Source organism: Oryx dammah, unplaced genomic scaffold (genome assembly GCF_014754425.2).
Source record: "Oryx dammah isolate SB20612 unplaced genomic scaffold, SCBI_Odam_1.1 HiC_scaffold_17, whole genome shotgun sequence".
Lineage (NCBI taxonomy): Eukaryota > Metazoa > Chordata > Mammalia > Artiodactyla > Bovidae > Oryx > Oryx dammah.
This window is the reverse complement of record NW_024070201.1, coordinates 44,297,741-44,323,256: the sequence shown is the minus strand read 5'-3', so window position 1 is coordinate 44,323,256 and position 25,516 is coordinate 44,297,741. Positions and strand designations below refer to the sequence as shown.

Genomic DNA, 25,516 nt, shown 5'->3' with positions numbered 1-25,516 from the left:
GCTAGAGGCAGGGTCTGTGAGGTTCACCCACAGCCCCCTGAGCAGGAGCTTTTTCCCAGGAACAGAAACCCCAGTACTTGTCAGCATCTTCATACTGCTGCTGGCTTCTAGAACTCTGTTGAAACTGAATTCCAAACTAAAGTCATAACCCTGTCCGCCATCCCTCCCCCACCCCCCCACCACAAAATAAAAGTCAAAAATGTAATCACCATGACTCCTCCATGCAATTGGCTTGGGTTCTGTAGTAGAATGTGGAATGAGGTCAGACTGTTAATGTAAGACTTTATTCTGTGTCATCTGGTGCTCAAATGGTTGATCCAGTAGCCTGGCCACTTGGGCCAGAAGAGCTGGGAAGACATCCTGGCCCCAGACATTGATTTGTCTTGCTCTCAAGTCAGACTGCAGTGAAGTTGAGGTTGAAGTAGGCAGCGGCTTCTGTGACAGCTGCTCCTATTGGCTAAGACCACAGATCTCTGTGTCCAACTCCTTGGGTTCATATCTCAGCTCTGTGTGACCTTGGACAGTTGATTAATCTCCCAGATATTCAGCTCTCTTGTTTGTAAAATATAGATAAGTAATTCAATGTCTGTAAAGTGCTTAGAAAGTGCTTCATAGGTGTTACGACGATGATCACCTTGGCCACAACTGACAGCCTCTGGTTATTGCAGAGTCATGTGCCCAGCCTTGATTCTGGAGAGAGGTATTTTCAGACCAGAAGGAGGGTGACAGTCAGTATGGCTACCCAAAGTTCTTCGGTGCTGTGCTTAGTCCCTCAGTCATTTCCAACTCTTTGTGACCCCATGGACTATAGCCCTCAGGTTCCTCTGTCCATGGGGCTTCTCCAGGCAAGACTTCTGGAGTGGGTTGCTATGCCCTTCTCCAGGGAAAGGCATGTCCCCTGTTATAGCTGTCCCGTTTCCCAAGGGTACATCCCACTTTTAGCCAATGCCCCCAGTGTACCTACCCATCATATTCCCCAATATAATTTAGGAGCTCAAATTCTGCCACCTCTGACCACCAGCACCTGTGACTCCTGTGTACCAGCTGTTTGAAGAGGGCCTCATGCCTCTTTCCCAGTAGGGTTTAACAAAGTGGCATCATACCAGGGTCATTTGCTGAGCAGCTTGCAGGTTCTCCAGAGCAGTACAGCCACGGGTAGTTCTGGGAGCTGGCAACAGCACGTGGTGGGTGGGCGGGGCAGGGGGGTGATCACTTGACTCCTCCCTGCATTCTCTGTCCGCCTCATCCCAGTATCAGCTCTTTCATACTTTTCCATCGGTCCCCAATCTTGACCCCCTCTCACTTGATGTCACCGCCTACTAAGAAATTTGCCACATATAGATGAGTATCTCATCTTCCCTTCACCACAAAATGTAACAGTGTTCACAACCATTATTTTTTAGTTTCCTTTGATTTCATGGGTCAAGAGTCCCTTCTCTCTGCCAAGGCTATCCTGGTATCTTGTCCTCCTGATCCAAAGCTGTTCTACATCCTCTTGTTCTCTGATTGTTTCTTCTATTTATTTACTCGGCCCTGCCTACTTGTCCCTTGTCCTTGGCAGAAAATTCCTCTGTAATTCTTAGAGAAAAAAAAAACTCTCTGACTATGTTCTCTCTCTATGCTGCCTTAACGTTCCTTTCACCATCGGGAATCTTGAAATTGAAAGCAGGCTAAAAACTCACCATCTGCACTCCTTCCTGGTTACTTACCCCCAGACCCACTTCATACTGGCTTTGTCCCTAAGAAAGCTTTCAAAGTTCTTCTGTAATGTTATCACCTCTAGTTCCCAAGTAACACTTCTCATTCATTTCCCCTAGAATTCATTCCCATTTGGGCATCTTGTAGGGCTAATACAGTTCTTGTGACCAAAGGACCAGCCCCTTACTTTGGCCTTTACCTACTCCCATGTTTTCCACCTATGGATCTTTCATACCTGTTTGATTCTTGGATTGTCTCAACCTTCTATCTAAAGAGCCAAGAAGCATCTGGAAGTTTGCTTCTAATGATTCCAAGTGAATCATTAAAACAGTCACAGTGCCCCTGCTGTCCCCAACCCTGATACCTGATGCTGCCCATCTCTGACAGGTGTTTTTAATAATCATGAATTGGGTTTGGAGTTGGCAAGGTGAGGAAAGAGCACTACTCAAAGAGGCTCCTGTTTTTACTCTGCTCCTGGCTTTAATATAATCCCTTTGCAAGATACCAACACACTTATAAATATCACTTGTACAGTCAAGTGTCGTAGGTTCCCTATGCATCCAGCCATGTGATCAAGAGAATTGAGCAGAGACTAAGCTCATGCAAGGCTATTATTTTGGAACAAGATCTTGGTTAATCAAATGCATTCCTCTCTCTCCCTCATTCTACTTTCCACGATGATCAATTACAAGCCTTCATGTACATCACACCAGCTCCTTGGTTGGAAAGCTTACAGACAGTCTTCGAGACATCCTTTGTTTTCTGTGTTCTTGGAGACCCAGAGTAGCTGAAGGGTGGCGATTGTCATGGTTTCACAGATAGCCTAGCTGTATCAGGAAGACTCTTTCTAAAGGTGCTGTTCTCTCTTCTTCTGGGGGAATTCCTTCATTGTTTTCAAGACAGTCTTTCAAGTAAGCACTCCACTATAGATCCACTCCACTCCCTTGAAGGTATTATTGATTCATCCATCCCCTGTGCCACTCCTGCTGGCTTATGACATCTAACTGTACAACTACAGAGCCTTTTCAAGGCAGGGACTGCCTAGCACAGAGCGTGGCACCTCATAGGTGTTCAGGAATATTTGAGTCACTGAATAATTAATGAATGAAACATGATTGCATAAACATTGGTTGCTCTTTGTGAACTTTGCTTTGCTCTTCCCTAATGGTGAAATATTTGATAGTGATGACCCCACTGGCAACCCTCAGTCACCTCTTACAAAATTGCAACCAAGGGCATAAGCAGGTCAAAGTCAGGATAAGATCTCTCTTGTTGGAGTCCTGGTAGCTAAGGATTTGATTGTGCTCTGTTCACACTGCATTTCAAAGAAGTTCTGTGCCAAAGATAATGGATTGGCTTAGTTGTTCCTTATCTAGAAAAAGTGGCTTTATAATAACTGCCAGAAGGCCCTTAAACTCCTTAACCAAAATATTGAGGAGAGGCTTTCCTTGTTACAAGCACCTGCCTGCACTCATTCCATTTGGCTTCCTTGCCTGTTACACCGGAACCATGTAATAGGAATTGTAGCTTTTATGATCTACTTTTTATTTTTAAATTTTTTGGTTTCCCCCTTTTTAATGTGTAATTTTATTAGTTTTTAATTTATTTTTGGCTGCACTGGGCCTTCGTTGCTGCAGGCATGGGCTTTCTCTAGTTGAGGTGAGTGAGAGCTACTCTCCAGTTGTGGTGTGTGGGCTTCTCATTGCGGTGGCTTCTCTCGTTGCAGAGCACAGGCTCTAGGGTACCCAGGTTCAGTAGGTGTGGCACGTGGGCTCTGCAGTTGCAGCTCCCAGGCTCCAGAGCACAGGTTCAGTAGTTGTGGCACATGGGCTTAGTTGCCCCGTGGCACGTAGGATCTTCCCAGACCAAGGATTGAACCAATGTCCCATGCGTTGCAAGGCAGATTATTATCCACTGGACAAGGGAAGCCCTCTCACCCTTATTTTTCAAGGTCTACATTTTCCAAGTTTCTAAAAAGCTTGATATGTGAGTGGTGGTCCTAAGCTTGAAGTTATAGCCTTAGTGACTTTGACATCTCCCTGGGCCTGGCAGCCATGGCTCCCTTTAGATGGGTTTTCCGGATTTGATATGATCCCCTTGACTAGGCAGCCTGGAAACATGACTGGAGCTGTCTCACTGGGGAGCTGACTGCTTTAGTCTTTTCCCACAGTCCGTGCCCGCATACCAAATGACACCCCCACGCGGCCTCTCCTCCACCCCACTTGACTGTTCTGGAACCAGCTCTTTCCTCATATTCAGTGAGGTGCCATGCTGACAGGAGGACCCCTAGGACATGCCCCCAAAGGAATGCTGCAGAACTGCCCTCACTCAACACCCCTGAGGATGTACCAGAGCACAGGAAGAAGGCACACCCTCCCGGCAGAGGCCAGCCAGCCTGTGAACGAGTCAGACCCCTGGGGATTCCTCATGGCCTGCATCTGTGGCACTCACCCACTCTAGAATTCTGCGGAGACCTAATATGGCCATCCCTTGGCCAAGCTACTCAGTACAATGGAGGGACCAGGCCAAGAGTGAGCAAGCATTAGGGAATCTGGCCACTAGAGTCAGAGGCTGATGACTCTGAGGAGGCTGCCAGGGGCTTGGGTGGGGGTTCAGCTGGAAAACTCATGTTTAACTAATTGACCTGAGTTTCAGATTGGAACAGGAAAAAAATTTAAGTATTTATGATTGGCCATTATTAACTATCGAAATTCTCTTTGTGGTGATCATAAGCATATATGTAGCACCGAGGACTTATAGTACGGTAGTAGGATGCTCATAGAAAAGAAAGACTGGCCATGTAGATATGACTCCAAATGTGGGCACGTTTTCAGGGACAATGGAAAGAACAGGTTCTCAGCTGTTGGCGCAGGTTCTCAGCTGTTGGCACCGCAGGCATGATTCCAGAGCTCTTAGCTAACAGTGGGTTCTATGTTGTTCCTTAGACACTTTGTTTCTTTCCAGCCCCAAAGCATTTGGGTTATTGTTCCCGTGGGTTGCTTGTTCAGATCTTTAGATACTTCATAGGTGTGTATGGGAAATGTTGCCTTTTTTTGTTCTCTTGCAAAAAGAATGAGTTAATTAAAGCCGACAGTGCAAGGAATGAGCTGTGTCTAACTATGTTTCGGTCTTTTAGCTTAAACAAAGTCATTTAAATGAGTTCCATGTTTCCACAATCATTCAAAAACTATTTATATTACACAGAGGAAGCATTAGAGCATCTTGCTCTCAAGAGCACTGTGCACATTTATTCCCACACGTCTTTGTGTTTAATGACCTAATTGACCCTCTGGGTCCCTCTGTGAGGTATGGCTTCCTCTGTTTGAGCTTGAGATGAGGTGACCTACCTGAGCTGGTACATGGTTAATGCAACCCCGCCTCCTGACTATTCCCAGCTGTCACTCTGCGCAGGAGGTCCTGCCTTTTGGAGGAGGAGGCTGTGGGAATTCTGTACATGAATATGGAAGCCCCCTCTCAAAAATCTCCCCAGGGACCCCCCTGCCTTGAAGTCCAGATGAGCAAAGGGTGGAGCCTGGAAGCTGCTGCTTTCAGACCTGGCATTTGTACAGCTATATAGAGCATGTTATTCTTTCAACATAACTTCTTAAACATGTTGTTAGGTATTTTATGTTCTTTTTTTTTTTTTTTGGCTGTGCTGGGTCTTTGTGGTGGTGCATGGGCTTTTCTAGTTGCAGCACATGGGTTCTGCAGTGCGGGCTTAGTAGTTGCTCCACCGCATGTGGGATCTTAGTTTCCCAACCAGGGATCGAACCCATGTCCCCTGCATTGGAAGGCTGATTCTTAACCACTGGACCACCAGGAAAGTCCCTGTTTTTGTAGCCTTGTTGCCCTTCATTTATTCATTTCCCATCCACCCTATGTCTTTTAGCCCTACTTTAGATTCCTGTTCATTTTTGTTGTGCTTTAACCTAATTTTCTTTATTTCATCTCTCCTCCAAACACATCTAGTTGATGCCCATGGGCCTAATGCATCTTGTATTATTCCCTTCTTAACCTTCTTGCTCTACTGGAGAAGTAAGAATGGAGGCAAACAGGTAGTGGACATAAAGTCACCTGTTTCACACACGAAGGAGAATGGGTGCCTCTTTCATCCCCATGCATCCCACACAGACACACCCTGTGCCACAAAGCAGATCTCTGTTAGCCCTTGCTGATACTCCTGGTTTTAACTATAGTTGGCTCCGAACTGACAGTTCTTTCTTAACAATTGCCAGTTCAAACAATTCAGGAAACAGTAGGCAGGATCCCTTTGTAATTCAGTACTATATCCTAGTAGCAGGAATACTTTCTAGTAAATGTGTTTCCACAGGAGTAAATTTCACTTACTGGACTGATCACCCTTTGAGACAAATGCTTTAGCCAGGACTTTGGTTGCATGTAACTGAAACTTGGTTTGAGCCACTATAGGCCAAAGAGGGGACCAACAGGAAGGGCAGGGTTGTATCATTGTCTTTGGACAGCAAGAACCAGGGTGAGAATGCCACCAGTCTCTCTCTTGGCTCTCATTTGTGTTTCCATGAATGCTGGTTTCATAGCTGACTCATGTCACAAACCAACTTCTTCCATGTGGAAAAAGACATGGCCACTGACAACCTCAGAACCTTCTAGCACAACTGCTACCATTATCTGTTCCTCAGTTTAAAAATTCAGAGGAAGGATTCAACCATCCAGGCTTCGCATCAGAGGCTGGGAAAGGTGAGGAAATCTCCAAGAAGATGGCAACCCTCACTTGTGCCAAATAGTTACAGTGAAGGTAATGATCCCAGCCTGTTGTTTTCTCTCAGCAAGAAAGCAAGAGGGAAACTGAGGAAACAACTAATGATGAGGGTTTGAGGGGACATCTTAAATATCCTCGACGGTAAAGCGTCTGTCTACAATGTGGGAGACCTGGGTTCGATCCCTGGGTTGGGAAGTTCCCTGGAGAAGGAAATGGCAACCCACTCCAGTACTCTTGCCTAGAAAATCCCATGGACAGAGGAGCCTGGTGTCCATGGGGTCGCAAAGAGTCAAGACATGACTGAGCGACTTCACTTTCTTACTTTCTTTCAGTTTCTTAAATATCCTCTGATAACTTAAGTAACTCATCCCTAATAAAAATACAATACCCCCAAGATAGGGAAAACCTGTGTTTTTTTTTCAAGTCTGCTAACATCCAGCTCTTGGCATGAGGAACTTAACTAATGGTAAAACCTTACTGACCCATGGAAGAGGTAGGGGGCAGGACTCAGATTAAGCTTTGTGTAGCCCCAAATGCCCTTTCTGTAGAGACTCTGTTCAAGCTGGAATCTTGGTGTTCAGTCCTATCCTTCCCGGGCCCATACAGTCCTCTCTCCACCCTCCCACTTCTCTCCTAATGACTGAAGCTGATGAGCTAGCATGCTCAACTCCATGACCCCCAGCCATAGATCACCCTACATGCCTGCTTCCTCATTGTGAAGCTGCTCTTTTCCATTTAGAGATGGCTTAGAACATAACCCTGCTATAGGCTGTTGACTGCTAGAGCTGTACATTAGGCCTGCCCAGTCCCAGCATCAGTGGCATGTTGGGTTTTCTAGAAAGAGAGCCACAGCACGTAGGAGTCGAGACGCTGTATTGTCTCTGTTCCTGAGGACTCACCAGTATCACTCTCAAGGCCTGGGAAATCCTTTTTTTTTTTTTTTAAATTGAAGTATAGTTCATTTTATAATGTGTTAGTTTCTGTTGTACAGCAAAGTGATTCAGTTATATAGATACAGATATTCTTTTTCAGATTCTTTTATATTTATTACAAGATTTTGAACATAGTTCCCTGTGCTATACAGTAGGATCTTGCTGTTTATCGGTTTTATGTGCACTAGTGTGTGTATGTTAATCCCCAGTTCCTAATTTACCCCTTCCCTCCCCTCTTCCTCTTTGGTAACCATAAGTTTGTTTCTATGGCTGTGAGTCTGTTGTTCAGTCGCTCAGTCATGTCCAACTCTTTTCAACCCCATGAACTGCAGCCATTCCAGGCTTCCCTGTCCTTCACTGTCTCCCAGAGCTTGCCTCAAACTCATGTTCATTGAGTCAGTGATGCCATCCAACCATCTCATCCTCTGTCGCCCCCTTCTCCTCCTGCCCTCAATCTTTCCCAGCATCAGGGTCTTTTCCAATGAGTTAGCTCTTCACATCAGGTGGCCAAAGTGAGTCTGTTTATGTTTTATAAATAAGTTCATGTGTATATTTTAGATCCATAAGTAAGTGATATTATATGATATTTGTCTTTGACTTGCTTAACATGATAATCTCTCTGTCCATCCATGTTGCTGCAAATGGCATAATTTCAATCTTTTTGTTGCTGAGTAAGACTCCATCATAAGAATATGTCACATCTTCTTATCTGTTCATCTGTTGATGGACATTTAGGTCATTTCTATGTCTTGGCTAGGTGTACATATATGTTTTTGAATTAAAGTTTTCTCCAGATAAATGCCCAGGAGTGGGATTTCTGGATCATGTGGTAACTCCACTTTTAATATTTTAAGGAACCTCCATACTGTTTTTCATAGTGGCTGCAGCAATTTACACTCCTATCAGCAGAATCGGCAGATTTCTTTTTCTCCACACCTTCTCCATCATTTATTATTTGTAGACTTTTGGGGATGGTCGTTCTGACCTGTGTAAGGTGGTACCTCATTGTTTTTTTCTTTTTAAACTTTATTTATTTATTTAAGTCTATGCTGGGTCTCTGTTGCTATGCCCAGGTTTTCTCTAGTTATAGTGAACAAGGGCTACTCTCTAGTTGCAGTGTGGACTTCTTATTGCAGCAGCTTCACTTGTGGAGGGCATGGGAACTCAGTAGTTGTGGCACACGAGCTTAGTTGCCCCGTGGTATGTGGGATCTTCCCAGACCAGGAATTGAATCCATGTCCCCTGCATTGGCAGGGAGATTCTTAACCACTGAACCACTAGGGAAGTCCTCATCATAATTTTGATTTGCATTTCTCTGTTAGTGATGTTGAGCATCTGGGAAAGACCTTGATGTGGTATTTCTGAGTTGTGTTTTATATTTCCCTTGGAGAGATCTGGGTTTTACAGGACGGATTCCTTTATCCAAGACTTTGCCCAGCTTCTTGATAGCAAAGCTTTGATAGAAGCAAAGGTGGTTTGGCTTCAATAATATTGACAATATACACACAAGAACACCCTTGCTGATTCATTTCTGTGATGTGAGAGGGTATATATGTCACTGTGGCATCCCTCAGTAAGAGGTGCAAGAGGAATGGCAGCGGCAATCTGTAATCGCCTCTTCACTTCCTCAGGATACACTGGCCCCTTGCCTTCATGATATCTCTTGGTCCCACAAAACATTATATCAAGTAACTAACATGAATAGCTCTAACCAAGGAAAGTTTGGATGAGAAGATTCAGTTTTCCCCTCTGTCACATTTGTAGAAATAACCATCAAAAGAAAAGAGAAAATTTGATCAAATATATGTATATTACACCTTGCTGCTGCTAAGTCACTTCAGTCGGGTTCATCAGAATTTCATTGTATAGATCCAGCCTAGGAGCTAACAGTGCATTGAACAATGACCTCTGTTTTAAAAAAATTATATTCATCAGTGGGATGAGCATCCTTAATAGGGTAGAACTGTACTGAACTCTCTTTAGATCACTTGCTGTCCCAGGTGGGGAGGAATAGAAACTTAGCACTTTCTATTAGATTCCTTCAGAATTCAGTGTGACTTTCTCCTTCTCAGTGGAATGTTGACATGGTTCTCTCTCTCTGACTTCATGCATGGAGAGCTGGGCAACTGCTCCACCACCGATTTACCTAATAGAGAATATGGACCAGACTTTTCAGAGACTCCCAAATCTTGGAATCACTCAGGGATCCAGTTGATGATCTCAGTATCGATCTAAACCTTCTACCGCAATGCCACTGTTATAATTAAGGAAACAGGTGTACCCTCTGACAAAGCAAGCTCTTCTTAAAGTGAGGCAAAACAGAGTTGTGTCCCAAATCTGTCTTTTTAATTTTTTTTCAATAATTTTCATAGCCATGTGGCTCTTTAATGGCCTGACGATACTGACATTTTATAATCCGAGAGTGATGCCAACAAGTGACTGAACTTATTGCTCAATTATTGGAAGACAGAATGCATTTATTCACTAAAGCTCAAATCCACACCTTTGGCTGATGAATGTTGGCATTCAACAAGGTGATTCTAAAGTAATCTTGGCCCTGTTTTCTGATGCTTTCCAGGTTCTTCAAGTAGAAGTGGTGTTTTACCTGGTCTATGCCTGGTTAAGGCTTGTGTGCAGTTTTTCTGAGAGCTGTCAACCTTATGTGTAAGAGAAAACACAGGACTTTGAACTTTACCAAAAGCCAAGGATGATAATACAGCAGACTTCTGTCTGGGACATTGTCTCACTGTTGTTTAATACCTTTTAAAAACTTGCTGGAGAAGAACAGTGACTTTTGCACACTGTAGGAGAGGAAGATGCCCTGTTCCTCTACAACGGTGACTTGGGTTGAGGGAAGGACTTTTCTGCCAGGAGCAGCAGTTACACGGGCAGACTGCCAGCAGAGGACATGCCTCTCGAGTCTGCTGTGTGTGTGTTCTCAGTCGCTTCAGTTGAGTCCAGCTCTGAGACCTTATGGACTGTAGCCTGCCAGGCTCCTCTGTCCATGGGATTCTCCAGGCAAGAATAGTGGAGTGGGTTGCCATTTCCTCCTTCAGATCTTCCTGACTCCAGGGATTGAACCGGTGGTTCTTAGGTCTCCTGCGTTGGCAGGTAGGTTCTTTACCACTATGCCACCTGGGAAGCCACTCAAGTCTGCTAGGGGAGGAAAAAAGCTCCTAGAACTACTCTTCTAGTTTCTCAAACAGTGCTTCTAGCTTTTGAAGTGTATTTTAATTACTTGAGTATATATATATTTTTGTAAAAAGCTCAAATATTTTGGTTAAAGTAAAAACCAATCTTGACCAAACCTCCCAGTCTCAGCTATTCATAGCCCAGAAATTTCCCCAGAAGAGAGCACTGTTAAGGGTTGTTCTGTAACCTTCCAGACACTTGATATATTTTCATACATATATCAATACTTATGGAACGGGATAGTATTTTTTTTTAATATTTATTTTATTTGGCTGCACCTGGTCTTAGTTGCAGCATGTGGGATCTAATTCCCTGCCCAGAGATTGAACCTGGGCCCCCTGTATTGGGAGCGCAGAGTTTCAGCCACTGGACCACCAGGGAAGTCCCTGGATAGTATTTTTTCTAGTATCAAACTGTATGATTGTTTGAATCTTGCTACTTTCACTATCCAGTATGTCTTTTATTTGTAGGATGGTTTGTAAATACTTGCCTCATATGTTACGATGCTACAAGTGTACATAATATGGGTGAACCGTAGTTTATTTTTTTTTAATCCACTTCTCTATTAAAGAATATTTAGGTTCATAGAGCATTTTTAAATATTATACTTTAAGTGAACTTTCATACAATCCCAATATATGAAACAAAATTTATACTGATCTGCTCCTCAGTTAAGCTATAACAGAGAGCTTGCTAATTTAATATGTAGTAACTTAGACAAATAATCCATTTGTGCCTTGTCCATACACTTTGCATGGCAGTTTCTTTCAGTGTAAAATTAGAATAAAAATAGCACCCTTTTAGCAGAGTTGTCGGAAGGATTAAATGAATTCGTATATGTAAAGTGGTCTCAACAGTGCCTGGCGCGTGGTGATGTCTGCCTTACTGCCTGCTTTGTGTCTAGAGCACAGTGCTTGGACCACATTGTATTAGTTTCCATGGAATTGCTTCAGTCTCTGGCCCATCAATTGACTAACCTTTGACCTATTTGAGAGCATCGTAGGAGAGCAGTGAGTTTTCTGCTTGGCTCTGTTTACTGTGAGGCTATCCCCAGGAATATTGTTTATCCCACCACACAGAGTCTCTCTGTGAAAAGAAGGGAAGTTTCTCCCTTCTTTAGGAAGAGTTGTGCTTCTCCTAGAGTCACCTGGAATTTCTCATACTCATCTGTGCATCTTTTAAGTCAGTTGTGCTTCCCTTTTCCCATTGGCTGCTAGAGTGGATTCAGATCTTTTTTTTTAAATCTACTTCTATGTCTCTGTGGCATGCAGTTTGTGTATTAACTGAACTTACGATGTCAACTTCCTGACTTTTTTTTTTTGTCAACTAGCTGCTTCTCTGGGTGATTGTGGCGGTAGATCTTTTACTGCATGAACATACCACTCCATCTGACAGAGGCCCGGGTGGTGAGGTAGTTTACTGGAGTCTTGTGGAAGGAGCCTTCCCTTCACCTCCTATGGGACAAGTGGTAGCTGCCAGTGCAGGGTGGCCCTGTGCATGTGCTGCCTTGGGCACTGGGTTTGGACATGCACAACTTCACTTGGATGCCTGGATCCTTTCCATTTTTTCTCTCCTCTGAAAATCGCCATCATGTGAGTTCTTGGACATAGAAGCAATTGACCTGCTGTTAAGAACTACTTTCCTCTCTCGTTAGATTCTGAGAAAATGTTGGTTATAATTATATCTTTGGATACTAGTCAGTGTTTGACCATGGGATGACTGGAATATTGATTAATGGAATAATAATAAACTGCTATCAACACAGAGAAGCCTTTGGTGATTGTCAAGGCCCTTTGTTTATGCTATGAAAGAGCGTCCATAACAGTGAACAAGATGCAGGCTGGAGAAGGGCTGGAGGAAGAGGCAGTGGGATGGCAGGGGTGCCCTGTCTGTCTGGCCTGTGTCTGGCACAGCCGCCCTAGGAAATGGCCCCTGGGCTTGCCCTCCCACTGCACCTTCAACAAACAGCTGGTCCTTCTCTCACAAGTGACACTCTGAGGCTTGAGTAAAGAATTCTTGGTCCCTGTTTGTTTTTTAGAGCCAGGCCTGGCTCTGCCACCTGCCTTCACCTAGGCAGTGCACTGGGGAAGGGGCAGGACAAGGTCAGGAAGGTAATGTCTTTTCTTAATGAAAGAGGATTGGAAAGTGCATTCTGAAGGTTGGAATGTGGTTCTGATTTGGGCCTTAAATTCATTGTGGAGGGAGAGTGTGTGGGAGATGCTGGTCCAGTTCAGTTCCATTAGTAGCTACCTCCCTCCTCCCTGCCTACAACCAGGGCAGACACACCCAGAAAGTGACTGCAGCTCCTGTCTCTAGCTCAAGACATTTTATAAGATTTGCCTCTCTCCTGCTGTATCAAACCTCCTTCACCTTTGATTTCCATGGTTTCTGGCTTTGTATTTCCTGTGTTTTCCTTCTGCTTGGCCCCAAAGATCCCTCTGGCTGTCATTTGGGTTCTTCTCAAGGCGTTTCATCTTGGCTTTCTCTTCTCAGCTCTAGCACTGCAGCAACTCCATGTACCACCCTGGCTGGCACAGCCCTTACTGAGGGGTGGGATTGTCCATTTCTGGAAGGGAACATGTGAGTGGATGAAGAGCCTTGCAGTTGACATCCCTCATCCTTCATGCTCTCTGCAGTGTTTAGGATGGGTCTCCATGCTGTAAGTGTCTCGGCTTTGGAGAACCCTGGCAGGAGAGTCAGGAGAGGAGGTCTGTTCCGGAGTTGTTCCCATATGGTTCCTTGGTGAATGGTATCAGCTCCCTGGTCTCCTCAAAGAGGCGGACCCTTATTGCTGTTGGTGCAGCTGGCAGGCTGTGCCTCCAACCAAACCAGACCCAACACGCCCAGTCATGTCAAGCACCACTGGGTCTGGAGTTCCATGAGAGCCTCTCTAGCCAAAGGTGAGGTCATCCAGGGGGTGGTTTTGCCAACTTTCATGGCACACCTATCGCTGGCATCTGGTCTGGTCCTTGTTGAAGTGGTTTCGACATCTTGTGGTTTCCTGTTGAGTTGGGTTGTTTTGCGTAGATAATCAGTGAAACTGTCCTCACCAGTTGCACACTTCATTTGGAAGTTGGTAAGATGTTTTGTCAGCCTTTTAAGTGTGTGTTTTTTTCATTTTCCCTTTAGTCCCAGGTAAATCACCACAGTGCTGCCGGTAATGAAACGTACCAGGAACGCTTAGCACGCCTAGAAGGAGATAAGGAGTCCCTCATATTACAGGTGAGTCCTTTCTGGTGGGAATCACTCTGTTCTGTTACCTCCAACTCCCGCAGTGCAGTAGCTGCTTTAAGTGGGAGGGAAGTACTAAGGGTTTTCTCTGTGGGGTATCTCCTGTTCCCAGAGTGTATGTTTCTCAAAAGACTTTTCCTGAAACAAAGCAGAAAGTAACTGGGGACACAGTTTAACTCTGACCTTGGCTTTGGGAGGCTGTGAATGGATTCATTTATTTATCATGGGTGGGCTTCCGTTTATGGGGTCGCACAGAGTCGGACACGACTGAAGCGACTTAGCAGCAGCAGCAGCATGAGAGTACTTGCCTCTATGCACTGGAAGCTCTATGACCAGGCTGATTAAATGGGGCCCTGTCCTCCAGGAGTCTTGCAAAGGAGATAAGATGTGTCCCCATGGCACTAGTAAAATAAAGCCTTTTTAAAAGCCCCAGGATGGATGCTCACAGGATCAGTCTCAATTCTTCTGAAGTTGGATCCAAACTGATCACTTTGAGCCCAATCCCCCTGGAGCTGTTAACATGGGTTAATAAGCCTTTGGTGACTCTCTTACTTTGAAGAAAAGTGAAAGTGAAAGTCGCTCAGTCATGCCCGACTCTTTGCAACCCTATGGACTATAGTCCATGGAATTCTCCAGGCCAGAATACTGGAGTGGGTAGCCTTTCCCTTCTCCAGGGGATCTTCCCAACCCAGGGATAGAACCCAGGTCTCCCGCATTGCAGGTGGATTCTTTACTTTGAAGAAAGGAACTCCAAAACTTTTCAGAAACAAAGAGTCAAAGATAGTTTTGGGTCTGAAAACTTGCTTCACATTCTGAAAAGCTGAGTGCTGTTCACACATCAGACACTGTGACTGATGATTTGGAGAATAAGACTAATATCCTAATCCCAGCTCCTAAAAAACTTGGAGGGTGGTGGTTAAGAGTGATAGTGAAACAGAAGGGAGGAGGCAAGTGTAGGATTCTGAGCCTCTCCCTAGACTATGGGCCTTAGCTTAGAGCACTAGAGTTGGCACTAATGTTTAGAGGCTACAGTATGTTTGGCTTTTTCACTTCTATTTTTCCTTATTTCTTTATTCATTTCACTTTATTTTATGAATGGAAGTATTGATAGAACATATTATTTTAGAAACTTTGGGACGTCAAAAAGAATTTAACACGGCCTTTTCTTCCAGTCTTTTTATTTCTCCTGTCCTGCCCCTATTTTAAAAAATTAAGCTCAGGGCAAATATACAACTACACAATTTTGCATCCTAGGATTTTTTTTTCCTTCACTTCATTGATTTGTTTATTAAAAAATATTTGCATGCCCACAACTCAGTTGACCCTGGTTTTAGGTGCTGGGGAGGTAGCTGTGAAGAATATAGACAAAGTCCTTGTTCTCAAGCTTCCATGCATGTGTGTGTGTATGTACAATAAACTAATTCACAAAATGTTTCTGGTGATGATGAATACTATGGAAGAAAATAAAGCAGGATAAGGACTGTGTAGTCAGGGAAGACCTCCCTGATAGGAGGAGACCTCAGGCACTGGGGAGGGAGCTCCATGGAGACTGGGAGAAGCACATTCCAGGCAGAGGAGGAGGTCCATCCAGCGCACACCCTGAGGTGGGAGTGATCTTGGTGTGTGGGAAGCACAGGAAGGGCCTGTGTGGCTGGAGCTGGTGACCATGAAGAAGCCGGGGAACTGCCTTTAGAGAGGCAGCAGGGGCCAGATTATATAGAGCAGTAAAGTGCAGATGTTTTGAGAGGTGTGTAATTTTAACCTCCATCCCAATGACATGACTAATAAAAGTGTCCAATTTAGAATTTTGCTACAAACGGTAATGAAATTGCAAGCTATTGAACCAGGAACCTTCATAGCTGAAATAAGACATTCCTATTTAGAGGACCTGGGAAGGAAATGGTAGTCCAATTCAGTATTCTTGCCTGGGAGATCCCATGGCCAGGAGGAGCCTGGAGGGCTACAGTTCCTAGGGTTACAAAAGAGTCAGACACGACTTAGCAACTGAACAACCACGGCAATCTAGAGGACTGCAGTTTAGTACAGAAGTACTCTCGCTGATAGTTTTAAAATTCCAAATTCTTGAATAATCCTTATTAAAATAATTCTAGCATAGTCGGGAAGCTGCTTACAAGAAAAGTCAGAAGTGGATTGTTGTTGTTCGGTCCCTAAGTCATGTCCAACTCTTTGTGACCCCGTGGACTGTAGGGTGTCAGGTTCCTTCTGGCCATTGTAGTGGTTTCTATTCCTCCAGGAGCTTGTGGACAGGCTGTCAGAGTTGCTCTTACGTGCTCACCACTGTCTCTAGAGGCTCCATGGAACGGGCATGACCCCCAGCATGGGAGAGCCTTGCTTAATTCACAAGACAGCTCAGCCAGACCCAACTCATTGGAGCCCTTGGTCCAGAATGTTCTCCTGGGTTTACCTGGACAAGAACAAGGGGAATCAGGACAAAATTTGTTGCCTCCAGAATTAAAAGCAAATAAAACCAAAGTCTTTTATTAATATATCTTCATTGGAATGTAATTAGCTTAGACTGAATATTCATGTTCAGAGTATTTGTAGCCCTGTGTATCTTGAGTCATATGATTAGCTGGGCTATAAGCTATAGGGGGCCAGAGACCATGCATTATTCTTCTGGGTACTCCAGTGCATGACCCCACAGTTGGGTATAGACTCTTTAGGTGTCAGTCTTCACAGTAAGATTAATCACAGCATATCCTTCCCAAACAGAAACTCTGGGACCCAAGGAGCAAAGGCCACCCCTGGAATGCTACTGTTTTGAAAGTAGAGTAAGTAGTTGGAAAGGCCCAGACTGCTGATCATGTTAGGCAGCAAGGATAAGGTGCCCATTTTGGGATTATAATCGAAATGTTAGCACACCATGCATCAGCTCCAGGAATATGTTTCAATGATTCATTAATCACTTAGGAACATAAAAATGAAAGGCTTAAAGCAGCTATATTCATTAAGATTAGTTCCTCTGTAAAAGGGAGCCTTATAATTCATAAAGTTTGTCTAAACACTCATAAAGGAATTCACACTAAGGCTCATCCTCCAGCTATCTTTCCTTTACAGATTGAGAAATAATTTACCATCATGTATATGTAAATAGTGATGAGTCAACCATTGGTTAAAAACAAGGCTGTGGAGGATTTCGGTTTATCATTACCAGTACTTGATTTCTTTATTTTGGCAGAGGTTTCTCATGCTCCTTCTTCTTTCTGCTCTGAGTCACCTTTCAATAACAAACAAGGAAAAGGGTCCTGAGGCTGTTTGCTGATAGAGAAGGCTATGAAAATCCTCTCAATCTGTATTTTGGGTACAGTTTAAATGACTTATTGTAAATGGATTTTTATGAACTAACAATTCCAATAGACAGTCTCACTGTTCTTCAGAAAGACAATTTTTTTTCCTGCTACTGTCTATGCAGTGTGGCTTGTATATATTTATGACTTAGAGTCATGTTTTGGCCTGTGAAGCGCAAAAACCTCTCTGCAGCCAAGTGTTGTCAGTGCTAATACATGCCCTTTACGTCCCACATTCCTTAATTGCTTCAGAAGCCTTGCCTGATAGGTGAGCGGTCCTCACACCCTGATGAGAGGGGGAAGGTCATTGGCTCGTCTGCACAGAAGTTTGGATTGTGCTTCCACGTGAGGTGGCAGAAGCCCTGGCAAGCCAGCCGAGGGAGCCCTGTGGAGGCATAGGGAGCCAGAGTCTGGCCCGGAGGCCACTCTTGTGGCCGCTGGGTGTTTTCCCCCGAGTCTGTCAAGAGCCGGAAATGTGATCGACCTTGTCAGGGTGGTGGCTGAGACTTTCCGGCCAGGTAAGAAAATAACCTGGGTTTCCTTCATCTAAGACATTTCCGCCACCTGCCACCTGCCAAAAAGAACGGTCATTCTTCTTGCATCCAGAGCCAGTGGTGTGTGGGGAGCCAGTCCTGATCCTCAACCTGTGCTTTATCTCTTGGGACAGGTGAGTGTCCTCACAGACCAAGTAGAAGCCCAGGGAGAGAAGATTCGGGACCTGGAAGTGTGTCTGGAAGGGCACCAGGTGAAACTCAATGCTGCCGAAGAGATGCTTCAACAGGTACGGGCGGGTGAGGCCCAGGGCCTTGGGTCCTGCCACTGCTCGTGTGGGTGAGCGCCTTTCTGGGTCCAGGTTGAAGAGCTCCCTGCTGCCTTTCCAGTCCGGCCTGCAGGGAAGGTTGGACGCCCAGCTTGCAGTGTTTACACAGCAGGTGAAACCAGAGGGGGAGGGCGGGGAAGGGCAGGCCTGAGAGGAATAACCTGTCGGGCTGGTTCCACAGATCCCCAAGGAACTTTCTCCAGGCCTGGTTTAGTGAGGCGCTCCCCCTCATGTTACCACGCCAACCACATGGGACACGTTGGCTAACTCCTCGTGACCAAGTAGCCCAGGTTCTGGCACGGCCCTGCTACCGCCTTTGCCCTATGAGTGGCATCTGGGGTTTTCGAAAGTCAGTTAGCTTATTTTGCGCCTCTTTCCACCCTCACTCTTCCCCTACTTGCTCTGTGTGCCTTTCTTTGATAAAATTGATCACATTATTACATATAATATTTTAATATAGTTTAATATGTATCAAAATGAAAAAAATTAGCTGCTCTTTTACCATTCAAAAACATCTCTTTAATGTCTTCTTGTTTCTCATTGGCCCTTTTTGCTATGTGTACATATGATATACAAAACATATTTGTACCAGAGATGTGATTTAGTTCTCAGATTTTCTATGCTTAACATCATAGAGGGAGTGTTTTTTTTTTTTTTTTTTTTTTGCCATTTTTAAATGTTGCTGCTGTTGTCTTTACTATCACTTAAAGATTTTTTTTTTTTGTAAAAATGTTATAGTTAATTGACTTCCTGAACAATCTGACCCCATTGTAAATAATGAGCAGCAGTTTTCAGGAAGAGGTGTTGAATTTTTGTTTAGTGTTTTCAGAACCTGTTGAGACGCTAATTAGAGGTTGTATTTTATGAACTAATGTGATATATCTAGTTAATAGGTTTCCTTAACTTGCGTTATTTTTGCATTTCAGTTATTTTGAAAAATAAACCATTACTGAAGTTCATGTGTGTACACTTTGTAGCTCTTGGTATAGTACCTGGCACATAAAATGTGCTCACTAGTTATTTAAAGAATGAAAGTCCTTCTTTTAAAATGAGTGGGTTCAGTTAGAAGACTGCTTATAATCCTTTCCCCCAAGTTCTAACTTTTTTTTTTACTGGTCAGCATAAAATTCAAATTATTTCTCTACAGAATAGTAATGAACACAGGCTTTGAATATAACCTTTGGTCTCAGGATAAGTGTCTTACTTCCCAGGTATTTTTTAGCTTTGAGTGCATTTGAGGAACTTAAAAAAAAAAAATCAGTAGTTTTATGCAAATGTCTTTGTAGAAACTAGTTCCAACAGCTCTGAAACTGTTTTTAGTTTATCCTTTCACTGCTGATTAATAAGTTACCATGTTTGTGGCTTCATTTGATTTTCTGTTTAAATTGTGTGCCATTTCTCTTGCTCATGTTCCCTGGAAATCTGAATGACAATAGGAGTTCTTTATATTTTTAAAAGTTGAATCTTCCTTGTGAAGACTCAGGGAAAAAAAAAATAGCCTGGTAGAAAAATCTCGAATAGCAGAAAAGCCGTTTCACAGGAATGCATAGGACAGTCCACTAGATTATATTTTCAAGAAGGCAGAAGGTGCAGTTCTGAGACGGGCACTGGGGAGGAAGATGACGGAATGCTGTAAAAAAAAAAAAAAAAGAAAGAACTTAGACGTAGTCCAGGAAAACTTGCATGCGCAAGGGAATGCGTCAGAAAAATGGCAGGAGGTTAATGTTTCAGGAAAGTCGTGCCTGGTGAGTAACCAGTCACGTAATCGGAGGTTAGAAAATGGTCCATTGTGGTACCTGAGTTCTCTGACCACCGCCCTTCTGCTCATCCAGGGCCCCCCTACGCCCCTCTCATGACAACATTTCTGCTTCCTTGTTGAGTCTCTGTACCAAGGAGTTCGATGTTGGCTCCCAGCGCCACCTCAAGGAGGTTGTCTTGTCCTCCTAAGCATTATCCCATAGACTGGATTTTAGACTTTAAAAGAAAATTATTGTTTTTCATTTTTGACTGTGCTGGGTCTTCATTGGTGCACAAGGGCTTTCTCTGGTTGCAGCGCACAGAGGCTACTCATTAGTTGCGATGCTCAGGCTTCTCATTGTGGTGGCTTCTCTTGTTGCACAGCACAGGCTCTAGGGTGCAGGCTTAGTAGTTTCGGCTCTCAAACTCAGTAGCTGTGGCGCACGGACTTAGTTCCCCTGTGGCATGTGGAATCTTCCCAGACCAGGGATCAAACCCTTGTTCCCTGCATTAGCAGGCAGATTCTTATCCACTGGACCACCAGAGAAGTTTGGACTTTAGACTTTTTTAAAAAGTCGTAAGCTCAACTACCCCTTTCATCGTGTTTATATTCTAAATCTTCTTTCTTGTGTGCTGTGGGTGAGGTAGCAGTCATGTGGTTTGCACGTACCATAGGTGGATGTCTTGGCTTGGTAGATTTTAGAGGGTAGTAGCTCTTACTTGCTCCCTCTGGGGTTGAAAGATCTTCCTGAACTTAACCAAGTTATTTTTACGCCCATAACTTTGACCATGTTCTTTCAGTCCTTCAAGGGTAAAATGAAAGCAGTGTGCTAATGTACTCCTCTCCTGGAGGATTCTGAGTTCAGTTCTTATGGGGCCTCTGAGGCATCGCTCCCACTCATGTGTTTGCTGGGCTTGGTGGTGCCTGAACTGGAGATGGTTGGGTTGCCAGCTCTAAGTCCCATGTTGAATGTTCTGCATGTGCTAATGCTTCTCTGAAATCTGCTTGATGCTGTTTGAAAAGATGCTTAATTATTGCACCACAGTGCTGATGTAATGCCATCTATAGCTTGGAGTGTGTACGTAAGTGTCCTCTTAATTGGGGACAGGCAGAGACTTGCCTGACCTGACTGTGATATCCTGGGCCCTGGGCTCATGGTAGAAGCAGGCATGACTCATGTCTTTGAGGCAGAAAATGGACACAAACAATTGCCTCTTTCTGTCAGCCCTCGAGACCATTCTTGCCTGAGCCAACCTGGCCTCCTGTTAAAGGCCCAGGAGCTCTGAAGGAGCATGGGGCCTGCTGACTGCACATGGACACTGCTTCCCTTGGGAATGCGTTCCTAGCATCCCTGCCCTTTGAACAAGTCCTGTCTGAAGTGGCAGCTGACCACCCGTGGATGTCCAGTATTGCTAGATATTCCAGTTTTCACAAGAAGCTGGGAATTCACATGTAAGGATTTAAAGATTGGTCTATTTTAACATCTTACTGACCAGAGACATATTAATATGTCTTTTGTTACCTGAATGTTATTGACTGGAGTGTTTCAATATTATTCACTAACATAACAAATCAGCTGCAGCAGGTATTAGTGTCTGTAAAAATCCCCAATAATGTGTTAGAAAAAAATTGGCAGCCAATTTAATGGCAACCAATGGGAAAAAGAAAAAAAGTTTGAACCACACAATATTTACCATCAGGCTAAACCTGGCCCATGGACCTCTGATCTTGATTCCAGACTTGGCCCCTTGGGCCAGCTGGAAGACCACTGTTGAGGCAGGGTAGACTTAAGGAAAGCCATACTCAACCACGTAACCCAAACCCTGTGCATCCATGAGCTCCAAACCCCATTGTGCTGTCTCTCCCACAACTGTTCTCCTGACCACTGTCAGCCTCCCTCCAGAAGCCCAAGAGGGAGGAAGTTAGTTTCACACCTGACTTGTGAGCCAAAGACCCCTCAGCCTGGTTTGGCCTGCCCCCTCTCCTAAGTGCTGATCTTTTTGTTGTTGTTCAGTCACTAAGTTGTGTCTAGTTTCTTATGACCCCATGAACTGCAGCACGCCAGGCTTCCCTGTCCTTTATTATCTCCCAGAGTTTCCTCAAACTCATGTCCATTGAGTTGCTGATGCCATCCAACCATCTCATCCTCTGTTATCCCCTTCTTCTCCTGTGCTCAATCTTTTCTAGCATCAGGGTCTTTTCCAATGAGTCAGCTTTTCCCATCAGGTGGCCAAAGTATTGGAGCTTCAGCATCAGTCCTTCCAGTGAATATTCAGGGTTGATTTCCTTTAAGATTGACTAGTTTGATCTCCTTGCTGTCCAGGGACTCTCTCCAGCGCCACAAATTGAAAGTATCAATTTTTCAGCGCTCAACCTCCTTTATGGTCCAACTCTCACATCTGTACATGACTAGTGATCTCTTAGCTCTCATCTGTTTTCTTCTACACACTTAACCATCTGGTCTCCAGAAAGGGAGAGCATTAAGACCTATAGGGATAGACAAGTGAACCAGGACCAAACTGAATCAGCACAGAGACAGGGCTACATGAGATACACATAGATTATGGATACGTTTGAGGGCAAAATACTTATCTGTAGTCTGTTGAAGAACATAGGGTGGGAACAGAGCATCCATAAATACCCCTTAGGACTGACTGTGATAACACCTACTCTCGTATGGTCTCTGACTCACTGAGCATGTCTAGATTCCCCAGGGAACCTTCCCCATTAGGAAGAGACATTTCCCAGGAAATGTACAAGTGGGTCTTCAAAGGGCCACAGCCTGAGTCTGTTTTCACTGGTCTGAGTATGGAGACCACAGGGCTGAGATTTGCCCCTTGGTTCCTTAAGCAGGTCATGAAGTCCCTGGTGGCTTTTTCTAGAGCGGCCTCCGTGGGTTCTCTGGGAGGTTCCTCTGCCTCTGATTGCTGACCCTTCTTCAGAGGGTGATGATTTATTTCAGGGAAGAAGCCAGTGCATTCAGTGGAGATGAGCTTTCATACAGAGCTGGCAGCCAAAGGGAGTACTTCCCAGAGACTGGCCATCAACAGATGTAATCAATGTCAAGAACAGAAGCCATGTTTAGTGCCAAGAAGAAGAAAGGATAAGGAATCCGAGGTGGGAGGAGGAAAGGCTGCAGAGCTCCTTAGAAGACACAGTCCAGCTTTGGGGAAACTGGAAGGCCCCCTGGCTCTATTTCAGTCCTCCTACCTGACCTGGAGCTCCAGGCATCAGGTAACCTCATTTGTGTTGGCGGCCTTTTAGGTGAGGTGTGTGCTATGCTTAGCCACTCAGTCATGTTCTACTCTTTGCGACCCCACAGACTGTAGCGCACCAGGCTCCCATGTCCATGGGGATTCTCCAGGCAAGAATACTGGAGTGGGTTGCCATGCAACTAATTTAAATGAAATTTAACCCAGGGATCGAACCCATGTTTCCTGCATTGCAGGCAGATTCTCTACCCTCTGAGCCACCAGGGAAGGTGAGAGGTGGGGAATAACAAATGGAGGGGGTTTGGAGTCTGCAGACATGACTTTCTGCAGATTTAACACTTGAGCTTGATCTGGATAAGTCAGTGAACCTATGTTCTTATTTATAGAAACTGAGGATGACAGTGTGGACTCTGTTCTGCCCACCTCTTAGAGCTGTAGTACAGTTCTTCCAGTTTTGTAAAAACTGGACCATCGCATAATGGCCGGGAGAGTGAGGGACCCAGGCTCAGCTCCAGCCCCTGAGTTGAGTGAGGGACCAGTGTGCCCAGATGTGTGAACACAACAAAGCGTCGTCAGCACCTAGTTCATAAATTCCTAAAGAGCACCTTGAGGGAGGTATTTCTGCCTCAGAAAGGACATTAAACAGAGCTATGCACATGCTCCTGTGGGAACACAAATCTGTCCAGGGAGACAGGGCACTTGAGTCATGAGTGAAGAAAACAGGGATTTGCCAGTTGTTCCCTAAAACTCCCCGTGGGAGATTCATGAGGCAGACGACCGCTTTCCTCAGGTTTATCTCATTTGCTGTTGAATCTCCAGACCACAACATGAAGTAGGTGCTTTACCCCTTTTTACAGATAAAGTAAAGGGACTAAGGTTCAGAGAGATGATTTAGTTAGTGGGGACTGAGTCAAATCCAGCTTGAGTACGAGCCCCTCTCCCTGAAAGAGACTTCCTGGCAAGGCCTTGGCCTCTTACCTCAAAGGGCAAAGGGACACATTTTTCCTTTCAAGTCTTTCCATGGCCCGAACTCTCATTCTGGTTTCAGGTTGCCAGTCTGGCTACAGCCCTGCATCACTGGCCAGTAACTCCCTGGGTCAGGTTCCACGCTTAAAGATGGAGGTAATTGCTTCAAGATGTGGCCCTTTAAGGAGAGTCTAGTTGAAAGGCAAGCTCTTTTTATCAGCCCCACTCAGACTCTGAGCTTTGGAAAAAGGAAACGACCGTTTGCTCTGAGAGGGAAGCTTTTTTTTTTCATCTCCTTTCTTGCCCTTCTGGAAGAGATTACTGGTCGTGGTGAAGTGAGAGGGGTGGGTGATAATTTTATTCATTGGTTTTCTTTCTAAAGTTTCATTATCCAGTTTCATGGCCCTTCATAGTAAGAAACACAAACCACCCTCATCTCATACCACCCTCTGTTTATCCCCTGCCTTCTCTCATTTATACAGGCATCCTTGAAACAATCAGGAGAGTAGACGTTATGAGACCGTTGCCTCTCATCAGCCCCCTGCCTGCTCATACTGCCCCCACCCCCACCCATTATAGTAGCTGTGTGTTTGGGATAGATCCCAGCAGAATCCCACCCTGTGGGTCTGAGTAGGTGCCAAACCTTCTAGACAAATAGGCTGGACCCAGAAATCACTCCAGTCTTGGGGATGGGCGCTCAGGATCCAAGAATGTTATTCTTAAAGGGTAACCAGGATAAAAGAAGCTAGCAAATGACAGGAAAGAGGAAAAAAGAAAGGTCAGGGAAATGGAAAGGGAGGATGGAGTTACACTGATGAGAGGATTCAGGTTGAGTCAGTGAGTTGAGAGCTGAGAAGTGAAAGTGTGGGCACTGGTCCCCGGAGCCACGACGGTTTCTGTATTCTGCCCACTGAAGGCAGAAGCCGAGTTGCAGGCGTGCAGACGTTTTCTTGAGAAGTAACAGGAAGATGAGGAAGAGGCAGCAAGAGTAGATGATTCTGTTCAGGGCTTGGCTGTGAGGGGAAGAAGGGAGTGGAGAGAGAAAGAGCCAGTGTTCGCACTCACACCACACAGAGTATGCCTGCCCAGTCCAAGCACTAGGGAGCGGATGGTGGTCGCTGGAGGGGAAGGAGGTCAAGAGGGAAGGTTCTTTCAAATGTCAGAAATTTGATCATGTTTATGGCCTGAGGGATGGAAGCTGATGGTGAGGGAGAGATTAAATGCCTGTCAGATCCGGATGATTAATGGCCCTACCCTAGAGTAGCCCAGACTTGGTGGGAACTTCCTCTAAGGCAGTACAGAGGTGAGGGAGGGCCCAGGTCCCTGTGAGCAGGCTTCACTCTGCTCTACCAGCTAGAGGGAGAGACAGAACTAGGACTCAGAACAAAGCCCAGCGCTCCTGATTAACCAGGGAGTGACCGGAGTCTTCTTTCAAGCTGAGTGAGGATGGCGTGGAGGACTGTTCAGCCACAGGAAGGTGGGTCAGCTGAATTCAGAAGAAAACCCTGGAATCTATGTGTCTTTTAACATATGCTTTTTCTGTGCAACCTGGAAACTTACTGGGCTCGGGAGCAGTTCTTTTTTTTTTTTTTAATTTATTTATTTTTTAATTGAAAGAGAATTGCTTTGCAGAATTTTGTTCTTTTCTGTGAAACTCGGGAACAGTTCTTAAGATGGTAGA

General features: G+C 44.8%; 1 protein-coding gene across 8 annotated transcripts in view; it reads left to right on the top strand.

Moving 5' to 3' along the window:
* The window catches only part of PPFIBP2 (PPFIA binding protein 2), a 158,209-nt gene that overhangs the window by 73,588 nt on the left and 59,105 nt on the right, over window positions 1-25,516 (top strand). For 7 of the 8 annotated variants that reach the window (XM_040258465.1, XM_040258464.1, XM_040258459.1 and 4 more), the window contains 2 exons: window positions 13,690-13,782; window positions 17,767-17,880. In XM_040258465.1, the coding sequence (XP_040114399.1) occupies window positions 13,690-13,782; window positions 17,767-17,880 (207 nt within the window). Of the gene's footprint in view, window positions 1-13,689; window positions 13,783-17,766; window positions 17,881-24,154; window positions 25,313-25,516 lie in introns of those variants that run through there. The other variant, XM_040258468.1, reaches the window with a different exon arrangement.